The following is an 11178-nucleotide window of genomic DNA, read 5'->3' as shown; positions in this document are numbered from 1 at the left end:
TGGAGAGGGGGGGGGTGCTGGTCAGAGACCCGGCAGGAGTTCCGGTGAGACTCCGTGGGGGCCCTGACCACTCGCTGCAGCGCTGGGCAGGGCGTGGGGAGGGAGGGGTTCGGGAGGGAATGCTGGGGGCCTTGTGCTTGACTGGAGGAAGGGGGATGAAGGAGGAGGCAAGCGTGACAGTCACGGCTTGGCGTGGGCACAGGAGCAGGACCACCAGTCAGCAAGAGGGGGTGTGAGACCCAGGCTCAGGAGCCATGTGGGCGGCAGTTCTGGTCTGGCCATCAGTAGGCCATGATGGCAGCCCGAGGGTGTCCTGGGCGCCGAGGGCCCACAGAGGCCCAGGAAGCGGTGGTGGGCGGGCGCCGCAGCACGAGGAGCAGAACTCCTGCGGAGGGTCCCCGCCACCCGACACCCAGTCTGGAGGGGGCACGCCCAGCTGTGGACCAGCCTCACGTGGCAGTGCTGAGGCGGCTCTGTCCTTACCTGCCCTTCCCTCTCCTGCCAGTGTGTCTCTGTGTCCCCACCCTTCAGTGAAGCCTCTGTTTACCGTCCAGCTCCAGCGGCAACTCATGGTCCCTGGAGGCTGGGTTTCCCTGCAGCCTTTCCCCGCAGCCCCTGGCCACCTGGCCTGGCCCGAAATTGTCCTCCTCATATCCTTGTCCTTCCAGACCCTCCCCTTCCGCCTGCTAAACTCCCAACTCTGACCGTCTGTCTCATTGCCACCTGGGTGGCCCCTGGCTGACCAGCCCATGTCCAGCACGGCTGGCCTGCAGCCTCAGCACTTCCGGTAAACACGTGAAGGACCCTGCAGCGTCCTGGTCGTGCCATTTCTCTACGATGCTTTTCTGTTATGGAAAATGCCAAGCAGTGTGAAAGTTTGGGGAATAGTTTCAGCAGTTACCAGTACTTGGTCTCCCCTCCCCAGTGGGTTGTTTTGAAGCAAATCTCTAAAAGATAATGATATTTTTAAAACAACTAGTCAGAATACCAGGTGTTGAGAACCCAAGGTAGAAGGAGGGGAGAGGAGAGAGTCTGGGGCAGGTGACTGTCACACATGTTGCTAGACAGTCGGGACCTGCTGGGCCCTGGGTGCATCTGTCTATAGGAACCTGTTACAGATGATGGTTGGGATCCCAGCCTAGGGCAGGAGGGCAGAGGTGCTGGTGGAGCGCTCACAGGGTCGTGGGGTGGGCGCCCCTCAGGTGCAGACAGAGGCGCTTGTCAACATTCAGGTTGCTCATGGTGAAAGTACCCATGTTCCTACCTCCTCTCAGCTCCAGAGGTAACTATTGTTACCGGTTTGGAGGTGTTTTCTGAGCTCTTACACATCTGTGTTGGTAATATGTGCTTTTATTTATTATTGAATATTTAATTTATTTATTTGTTTTTGGCATTGCTGCACAGCTTGCTGGATCTTAGTTCCCCGACCATGGGTTGAACCCTGTGCTTTTGTGTTATATATATTTTTAAAAACATGAATAGGATGATAATAGAGTATTTCTTTTTTCATTTAACAGTATATCTTGGAGGTCTTTCTGTGACAGTATATATAGATCTTTTATGTTTTCTAACGGCCTCACTGCATTACATAAGGTACATGTATCCTAGTTTATTTCATCATCCCCTTATTAATGGACATTTCCCAGTCGTTTGCTCTTTTCTTTTTTTTGGCCATGCTGCGCGGCTTGCGGGATCTCAGTTCCCCAACGAGGGATTGAACCCGGGTCATGGCAGTGAAAGTACGGAATCCTAACCACTGGGCCACCGGGGAACTCCCTCATTTGCTCTTACAAACAGCCGCTATACTGGCTTCTTCCCAGGGCCCTCTCTAATCAAAGTAACAGGTATTTGGAACACCCTTACTGCCGGCAGGGCCATTGTGTTAGAGGTCCTGTGTTGGAAAGCCAGGACCATGTCCAGACTGGCAGCGTTGTCACGTCCCCTGAGTTGCAGCCTCTGGCCTCTGGGGCGTGTGGGGATGGGAGACAGAGGTCTGGGTGCCGTCGTCAGCTTCTTGCCTTCTGCACGTTTGCGTATTTGTCTAGGTTGCTCCTCGAGACACACACCTGGTCTGGGGCCTGACAGAGGCCGGTGGACTTGAACTGCACTGTCCTTTCTTGATGTTCAAGTTCATAAATGGCCGTCCTCTAAACCCAGGACTTAGGTTAAGAGTAAGATGGTGGAGGGGTGCTGGTCCATTCTTGGTAGATTCTGACTTGAAATAACAATTTTCTTAAACGAGAATTGTAATTATGTAAAATACTAAAAATAATCTTGGAAGAAAAGTAAACATATTTTATACTAAAATTAGGTAGAGTTTAGCATCCTTGCTGCTCAGTGTGGGTTAGGGCAGCCTCTGTCTTCCCCACTCCAGCCTCTCAAGTTGAGGAGGACCTTTTCCTGAAGTTATGTGTGATGCCTCAAATGGATATGACAACTTGAAGCAATTTGTAATAACTTTCTGAGGGTTTGATTTAACAGTTTCTAGTGTCATATCTGATAAGTTTATGATGAATTTGATTCTGAAAATATTTTTATAATATAAAATAAAACGCGGAAATGTTCTTAAGCCCATTTACTTTAACTCAGATACCCCTGGTTACCGTGGATTTCCAGACCCTTAGCCCAGTGGTCTGCTGTCCTGAGCGGGGTCTGTTCTCCCACTGCCTACTGGACGTGCCCCCAGCGTCTCCACCTCCTCCTGCGGATAAACTACCTGAGGGGTTTGGAGCTCCCTTCTCTGTCACAGCAGGGCCTGCCCAGGGCCTCCAGGGTGCAGGCCGTCCTCTAGCGCGCATGTGCACGAATGCCCTTTGGTTGAAGCCAGGACCGAGGTTCTCTTGCAGCCCCACCTTCTGTGCCTTGGGCTGCAGTTCTTCACTTGGTCTGCTTTGCTCCCTGTGGCAGCCGTGGCCTCTCCCTCCCTCTCTCACCTTCCTCCTTCCTGTCCGGTTGTGAGCTCACCTCCTGGAGGTGTGGAGTCCTCACTGTGTGGTGGCCCCGGCTGCTGGACTGTCTGTAGGATCCCCGCCCCCAAGGAGGCACAGAACAGGTTCTCAACTCACGTTTCTGGATTTGGAAAACTTGCTGACAGCACAGAAGGATCTGTGTTTTGGTTTAAGATAATAATGTGGAAGGGTAGTGGAGTGGCTTTTCTGTGTACTAGTTTGTCTCTGGGTTTATGATGAATTAAATGCAAAGTGCGCTGGTGGCTCAGTCACTGGCTTTTCCTTTTCTCCTTACATTGATTCATTCAGTGACCTACTGGGATCTCGGATTAAATGTCACGTAGTGGTCACTGTCTCGTTAACTGCTTTATCAGGCAGTGTCTACTAGTAAACGGTTATGATTTTCTAACAGCGTTGATCTCATTCCTAGGTGGGGAGTCTCGTGAATTTAGCACATCCTCACGCGCTCCCCAGGGCCGGGTGTAGCCTTGAACACCAGGCAGCTGGGGGATTCATTTCACATGTGCTGTGATCAGAGCAAATGTAGGGGCATCAGTTGTTGAGCAAGTTGGGTGCCAGCTTGCTTTTGCTCTGTCGGAAAGGCTTCACATAGTCATGGCTGTTTTTCTCGTTTAAAAAAATTTTATTTATTTATTTAATTTGGCTGCGCCAGGTCTTAGTTGTGGCATGCGGGATCTTTGTTGCAGCATGCAGACTCTTAGTTGTGGCATGTGCTATTTTTAAAAATTCACACTAGGTTGCACGTTCTGTTATTCGTTTGTTTTAAAAGTGGTGTGGTAAGCGATGTTCATCTATGATGAGGTTTTTTCCTTCTAGTTCAAGTTATTCTTCTGATGCTCTGGATTTCGAGACTGAGCACAAATTGGATCCTGTATTTGATTCTCCAAGAATGTCCCGCCGCAGTTTGCGCCTGGTCACCACAGCCCGTGCCGCTGAGGATGGCCCCGCTGGGGACAGAGTGGCCAGGTGAGCGAAAACAGTTAAAACCAAACACATGAGGTTTCGGTGTGTAAAACTTCACTCTCTCGAATTTACAGATATGTGTGTACACACACAACTGCACACATGGTCGTAGCTTTACTGTGAATGAGGCTGAAACCAGGGCTGGGGTGTGCAGGTTGTTTGGCGCTGGTGTAAAGAGGGACGCGGGCACCCATCCCGTTCGGGGCAAGTGTTCCCAGCTCATCTGCGTAGCGGACCCCGCCAGCAGTTAAGGGAGGAGCCCTGCCCATCATCATGTGCCCTGCAGGTGTCTGTGTTGTTAGTGCTTTAAGTCTGTATATGAAACCCGTGTGAACTGACAGATGCAGGCATGAAGTTCAGATGTTTACCTGTATTTATGATTGTCCTATTCACTAGATTTCTGAACTCTCCACGTGCCCATCACTTAAGGGGCAAAAGTGTGCAGGATCTTTGTGCCATTTAGAGAGAAAGAATAAAAGTAACAGCTTTCCTTTAACATCACTCATGTAAGAGTGACGAGTTTCCTGCCTGAGTGGTCCACTCTTGGAAGTGGGACAGTGGCTGTTGAGAGGTGATGGGATACTGGCCTGACAGCAAGGCTGGGCGCTGGTGTCTGTGGCGTCACCTCCCCATCTGTGGTTCACACTCACACACTGCACGCCCAGCAGCCACCTGGGGTTCATTTGCAGTGAGGTTCTTGGATATCCTGGTTTGGGGTGTTCATGCAGGTACTGCTATGGGAACCACGGCTGTAACAGGCTGGTTCTCTGTCCCTGAGCAACGCTGGAACCAGGTTTCCCGGTGCACCTGCTCATGGGGGCCTTCCTGTCTCTGCTCCCTGCCTTTTGCTCACTTCTCGCTCCCTCAGTGGGGAGGGTCTTCAAGGGCTTTGTCTCCATCCTTGTGGTAGATCCAGTACAGGAAGGATTTTGGCGACAGCCTCTCCTCGCTGTACTTGATGCAGTTCCGCCTTTACTAGTGACTGAGAAACAGTGCGGAATGTGCCTGTGGATGCAGTTACTTGTTTTAAATGGTGGGGGGGACACTAAATCTATAAATCATATAATTTCAAAATATAGGTCATTTTTATTCTTAGGTTATTTTTAGTTTGAACCACTTTTGGGTCATGAGGCCCCAAATAATCTGAGAACTACTTTGTGTGTACAATTTTAGGAGGAGTTCTTGAGCCCAGCTTAACAATTCCTGTTTTAGATGAACAGGTGTCTCATTACAGCAGAAAGGGCATAAGGACACGTTGCCTTAACAGTAGTATGTTCATTCTCAGGCAGAGATTTTGTGTTGGTCAAAGGTAATCATTTGTATATACTAGAAAAAGTCTGTAGACTTGTTCCTTCTCCTTCCTTTTTAGACTAGCAGAGCAGCGCAGCAGTGCACACAAGCCGGCATTTAGTATCAACCACACCTCGAGGAAGGTCCTGTCCTTGGCTGTCAGCCAGAGCGGCTCCAGTGCCATGCGGGCTGCGGCTTGTCTGCGGCCTCCTGTGCTGGACGAGTCTCTGATCCGCGAGCAGACCAAAGTGGACCACTTCTGGGGTGAGTCATCTCCAGTGATTTCTCTGGTTCTTCTGGGAAGAAGGGGTGTCATGGCCAGGTTGTTCCTTTTCCCCTTACTGGGGGGAAGGAGCCCCAGGAAGTTTGGAGGCCTTCCTCTGGACTGAGATCGGAAACACAGGGAAACTGCTTCCAGCTGCCGATCGTGTGTCGCGATGTGGAAGATGGAGTGGAGTGGTCAGGGCAGTCTGGTTAACTCTGTGTGTCTAAATGCATGACTTTTGTGGGATGTTTAAGCAAAGTCATTGGTAAACTCACCAGCATGATTTCAAGTTCCAGACAGCAATTTTTGTCTCACTGGAAAGCATCTAGTGTAGATGAATTGACCCTAGGAAACGATGCGGCTTGTGACCTGTATTGACTAAGGCAGCAGCGTGACCCCAGTCCTCCCTGTGGAGGACTCGATGGCCACAGGGGCCATGGCTTTGAGGGGCTGCAGAGCTGCTTGTGTCCCCTTGATGTTCCGGTTGGCCCTTCTGAGAAGAATCAAAGATTAGATTAGTTCCAGAAACCTTATGTGCTGAGTTGGGAAGCTCTGGAGTTCGTATTCTGTTTTGCTCACTAGCAAAGTAGCTCCCGGGCAGCAGAGGAGGTGAGTGTGCTGGTGCTGAGGTTCCTGCCTGTTCTGCTGTGCACAGCATGGGTGTGTGTGTGTAGACAGTGTGAGAGTGCGTGAGAACAGAGCGTGTGGGAAGGTATTTTCTCCAGAGCTGTGCTTTCACCTGGAATTGAAAGCAAGCATCTGCATATACCTGGAGAATTTCTGTTAGTTCTAGGCGTTGTAGGAAGTCAATCTTGACCAGTGCCATGATGCTGATTTATTAACCATTGTAACCTTTACCTTTGAGTTTGTGTATTTTGTTCTGTTTTAATAATTTGAGCTCAACAGCAAAAATATGTGTGTTTTTTAGGTCTTGACGATGACGGAGAGCTTAAAGGTAATTTCGTCCTTTTCTTCCCCACATTTTTCAAGATGGAGGTTTTAGTTAGGTGTTTGCAGATTGTAATAAGCAGGTTCCATCTCCTTTTTGCAAACTTCAGGTGGGAATAAAGCTGCCATTCAGGGAAACGGTGATGTGGCCCCAGGGGCCGTAGAAGCAGCAGGGAGCAACGGCTACACCTGCAGCGACTGCAGCCTCCTTTCTGAGCGCAAAGGCGCGCTCACCGCGTACTCCGCTGCCCGTGGCCCGGCCTCAAGGATTTACTCGAGGGATAGGAGTCAGAAACGTAAGTCTTGCTCTTTTAAAAGTTAGAAAAAGAGTTCACGTCCAAACATTAGATATTTCCTTTCCTTCTCATCAACCTTGTCTTATAGGCCTCAGTGTCTGCACTGTTTCTACTGTAGACTCGAACTCAAAGTTATCCTTTAAAAGTTTAAGAGACGCACCAAAAATTAGCTTTGTTCCTCCTCTCTCAACTTACATTTGATGTGGTTGGTCTTTTTGTACCTGGGAGTGTTTGGAATTCCATAAATTTGAACTTGGAGTAAGCAGGAGAAACCTCGTCCTGAACTGGACCTGTGGGCTGTGCAGTCACCTGCAGACGCTCCTTCTTTTCCTAGGAGCGCAGACTCCAGGCGCCCAGGGAGTCAGGGTGGGAGGCGGTGATGCTTGAGGCAGGGACGTGTTGTCTCTGGTCTCTGTTGTGGGTGAGAGTCCGTGACCGCAGGGGCAGCTTACCGGGAGTGTGCAGCTTCTGGGGGGCACATGGCACACCAGCCTTGTTTGGGAGGGCGGCAGTCATGGTGGAAGGTCTCGCGGGGCAACCTTGGCCCTGCTGACCGGCAGAGGAGGCCCTTGGGACCCCGGTGCGCCTGCTTGACCACAGAGGGCCCGGGCCTGCCCATGTTCCCAGCTCTGATCAACGCCTGGGCCAGACTGAGTCGGCCTCGCTGCTGGGCCCCTGGGGAGAGCACAGCTACAGAGGCCCTTCCGGGGGCCACCATGTGACTGTTGTGCCCCTCCAGGCTCGGGGCTCCGCAGCTGCTGTGATCACTGTTCGCCTTAAGGGAACACATAGGGAGGCTGGGAGCCCTCGACTTGAAACGTGTCGCCTTGTTTCCAAGCCCTTGGTACCTTGTCTGTTTAATCTGAGCACTGGAGTGCTTGGCAGAACCAGAGGACATGCTCGGGCAGGTGGACAGGGTCTGGACAGAACAGTGCAGGAGGGCGGGGCGCTGTCTGTCTACTCCCTGTGTTCCTGGCTGTGCCCTGCGCACGAGGGTGCCCAGTTCATACTTCTCAAATGGTGATTTTGACATGATGAAGGATGGTACCTGGACTGACAGTTATTTCTATTTCGGCGTCTCATCCTTGTTTCTAGACCTTTGGGTTTTGGCTGCTGTAGTGTTACCGACCTCCTTAGCGTTAATAGAGCAGTGTGGGAATACAGTGAGGGGAAGGGGGTGGCAGAATCAATGTGAGGGTTTCCTCTGTAACAGTTTCTGGATCGTGTGGGTGCTGTAGAGACCAGCATCGCTGAGCGCTCACTCTGCCTCCTGCGCTCTGTACCCATGACCTCACTGACCCTCATAGCAGCCCCGCTGGACACTTGTCACCCTCATTGTACAGACGGGTAAACTGAGGTTCAGCCAGCTTCACACACTTGCTGGTAAGTGATGGAGCTTGGACCTGGCCCCAGGCATCTCGCCTGCAGGGCGCCCTCCCCGAGACGCTGTGTCCTCTGAGTGCTCTCCCAGGGCCGGGACTCCGCACCTGGCATGCCGTGTATCGGGTTTTGAGGCTGCATTTTGAAGTGTGCCGTTGCTGAGTTGAGCATAACACCTTTCTCAGGGTAAAAGCACGTTCCACAAACGGTACCTGGTGGAGTCGTGGTGCTCACAGGTCGCCGCCTGTCTGTGGCAGTGTTTGCTGCTCTTCCCCAGCTACGTCTGCGTCACCAACAATGCAGCCACTTGTTCTGACAGCATGGAGGATGGTGGGCCTGAGCCCAGCTGTGTGGTTGCTGTGTCTTCAGAGGGAAGGTCAGCCGTGGTAGCTTTGGTGGCAGCTTCTGGAAACTCATCCCACTTCCTGCTTAAATCGGTCTTGAGTATTTTGGTGGAGTAAACAAGTTACTATACTGTTATTTGCTTTGAGCTTCTATTCTTATCATGCCCCTTGCTCTTTTAGATTATAGCAGTGGTTTGTAGAGCCAATGCTAATTTGTTACCTTTGAAAAAATTAGTTTCTAATTATTTGAGTAAAACATTTATCAAAGAACTTTTGAAAACCACAGAGGTGTGCAAGGAAGAAAATTAAAATCACCCATAAAAAAAAAAAAAAAAAAAAAAAAAAAAAAAACCCAAAAAAAAAAAAAAAAAAAAAAAAAAAAAATCACCCATAACCTACACCCAGAGGCTTTTCACTCTTATTGCGTGGTTGAGGTCACACCGCATGAATTTGTTACATGGGCATATTTACTCAAAATATGGGTAACTCTTCACAATCATAAGTTAACCCCCACCCTACATTTCCTTTCTTTTTATTCTTTTTCTTATATTCTCATTGTGAAATCTTTAAACCTTTAAATTTATCTATTTATTTAATAGATGAATTAAGTTGCCCCTTGTCCCTCCCAAGTCCCTGTCTGGTTTCCCTTCTGGAGGGAGCTGCAGCTAATCCTGTTCATTGTGGGTTCTCCTGCCTTTTTAATGAGGTGAAAATCATATAACATGAAATTAACCGACTATTTTAAAGTATACAATCCACTGGTATTTCACAGTGTTGTGTAACCACCACCTGAATTTTGACTTCATGTTCCTACAGAAACATGGAGTGTGTTTTTGTCTTTACTTCAAATACATGGTTTTGCAATTGTTTTCATTTTGAATGGTAATTGCGATGAACTTCATTCTTTTTGATGCCTGTCTAATATTGCATTTACGGTTGTATCGAAATTTGTTTAGTCAGTGTCTAGGTGGACATTCAGGCTTTCTTGTTTGTACGCTTTTAAAAGCAGTGTTTTCTGTGGGTGTATTTGTGTATGTGCACAAATCTTCGGGGTAGGCAGGCCAAAAGTAGCATAGGTGCATTAAACATCATTCATCCCGCCTGAGCCACGTAGTTTCTGATTCTGAAACCTTTTGAGGTTCAGGTTGAGTGTGTTGTTGACAAAACGTGATTTCCTGGGCCACGTCAGAAAGGCTTTAAAAGCCTTCCATGTGTTTTCCCTGGGACATTGAACAGCGCTCACCAAAGCAAGGTGCTGATAGGATGCGTGCAGATGGACAGATTCAGTACTGCTGTGAGGGTTGGCACCTGTGTGAGAAACCCGGGAGACCCGGCTCTGCCAAAAGGCGCTCCTACGTGGGCCAGCGCGCCTCGGGCCTCCCTGGCCCCTGGGCTAACCGCACAGAAGGACCCAGGGAATTGGAATCTGAAAACACACACTTCTGTGTTTTTTCTCTTGCCTAAGACAATGCTTGCGTCCCCCAGTAGAAGGTGTAAACTAACTGAGAAAAGATAGGTCTGAATGAATGAATGCGTGAATGAAAAGTCATTCCTTTGAAACTTTGTCAGTTGTCTTGGTTGCTTTGAGCAGAATTTTGCTAATTGAATCAGCCTTAGTCTTTAGAGAAGTAAGGACTGAAAAGTCTGCTGCTTCTGGGAGAGGGACCAGCCAACTTGGCTGACTTCGGGGTCGGACAGCTGTGAGTGCCGAGCGGCTAAGGCTGAAGTGGGCGGCGTGACACGCTGTGGCTTGGCCTCTGAGCTGAGCAGCTGAAATACTACTGACCGGCTTTGTGGAGGAGGAGCTCTGATGGAGCCCGTCCTCCTGAAGAAACCGCGATTAGCGACTAAATATATTTTAAAAAGTGTTCCACCCAGCAGCTTCTAAATAAATACTTATCACTGCTGAGAAAAGTAGATTGTTTACAATTTCAGTTTAAATAGATTCTTCCAGTTGACTTCCCAGAAGACTGACCAGGATTGCCCTCTCCCTATGGCCACGTGAGGGTCCCCATTCCACGTACTCTTGCTAAATAAGTGTTTATATTTTTGTTCTTTTAAAATGTTGCCGATTTGATGAATGAAAAATGGATTTTGGTGTCGCTGATTGTCAGTGAGACAGATCCTGCATTATCTCTTCATGAATTTTTCTGTTTTTGTCCGACCTCTGTATAAAGTTCACACTGCGGTGTAAAACAAAGAAGAGTGTGAGTGGGGTAACACAGAGTTGGCCCTGACACTCGGGGGCTCCTGGCCCCAGGTTTACATTTGTTTTGGTTCAGGGCTCCAATTCACAGATAGCCTACTCCTTTATTCAGGCTATCTGCGGGGGGAAAGCTCTGATTTTATTTCTTCTGAAATCACTCCAACTCAGACCTCTTCAGTCCCCACTGGCCTCACGCATGTACCCTAAACTCAGGGAGCTGAGCCGGGGGTGAGTGGACGGGCTGGGTATTTGTGCATTTGGGTACGTTGGCGAGCAGACCTGTCTGCAGGCCGTCCCATGGAGTCACTGTGCAGGAACAAGCCTCATACTTCAGCTGCAACTCAGTGAAGAAACTTTTTTTTTAAACGTCTTTATTGGAGTATAATTGCTTTACAACGTTGTGTTAGTTCCTGCCGTATAACAAAGTGAATCAATTATATGTATACATATATCCCTATATCCCCTCCCTCTTGCATCTCCCTCCCTCCCACCCTCCCTATCCCACCCCTCTAGGTGG

General features: G+C 49.3%; 1 protein-coding gene across 6 annotated transcripts in view; it reads left to right on the top strand.

Annotated features, from left to right (window-relative positions):
• Positions 1-11178, top strand: part of SUN1 (Sad1 and UNC84 domain containing 1) — a 37025-nt gene that overhangs the window by 1548 nt on the left and 24299 nt on the right. For all 6 annotated transcript variants that reach the window (XM_024763493.1, XM_024763494.1, XM_024763495.1 and 3 more), the window contains exons 2-5: positions 3786-3935; positions 5302-5486; positions 6416-6442; positions 6546-6731. In XM_024763493.1, coding sequence (XP_024619261.1) covers positions 3786-3935; positions 5302-5486; positions 6416-6442; positions 6546-6731 — 548 coding nt within the window. The remainder of the gene's footprint in view (positions 1-3785; positions 3936-5301; positions 5487-6415; positions 6443-6545; positions 6732-11178) is intronic.

This window comes from Neophocaena asiaeorientalis, unplaced genomic scaffold (assembly GCF_003031525.2).
Source record: "Neophocaena asiaeorientalis asiaeorientalis breed wild unplaced genomic scaffold, Neophocaena_asiaeorientalis_V1.1 scaffold223, whole genome shotgun sequence".
In the NCBI taxonomy this organism is placed as follows: Eukaryota; Metazoa; Chordata; class Mammalia; order Artiodactyla; family Phocoenidae; genus Neophocaena; species Neophocaena asiaeorientalis.
This window is presented reverse-complemented; position numbering and strand designations above follow the sequence as displayed.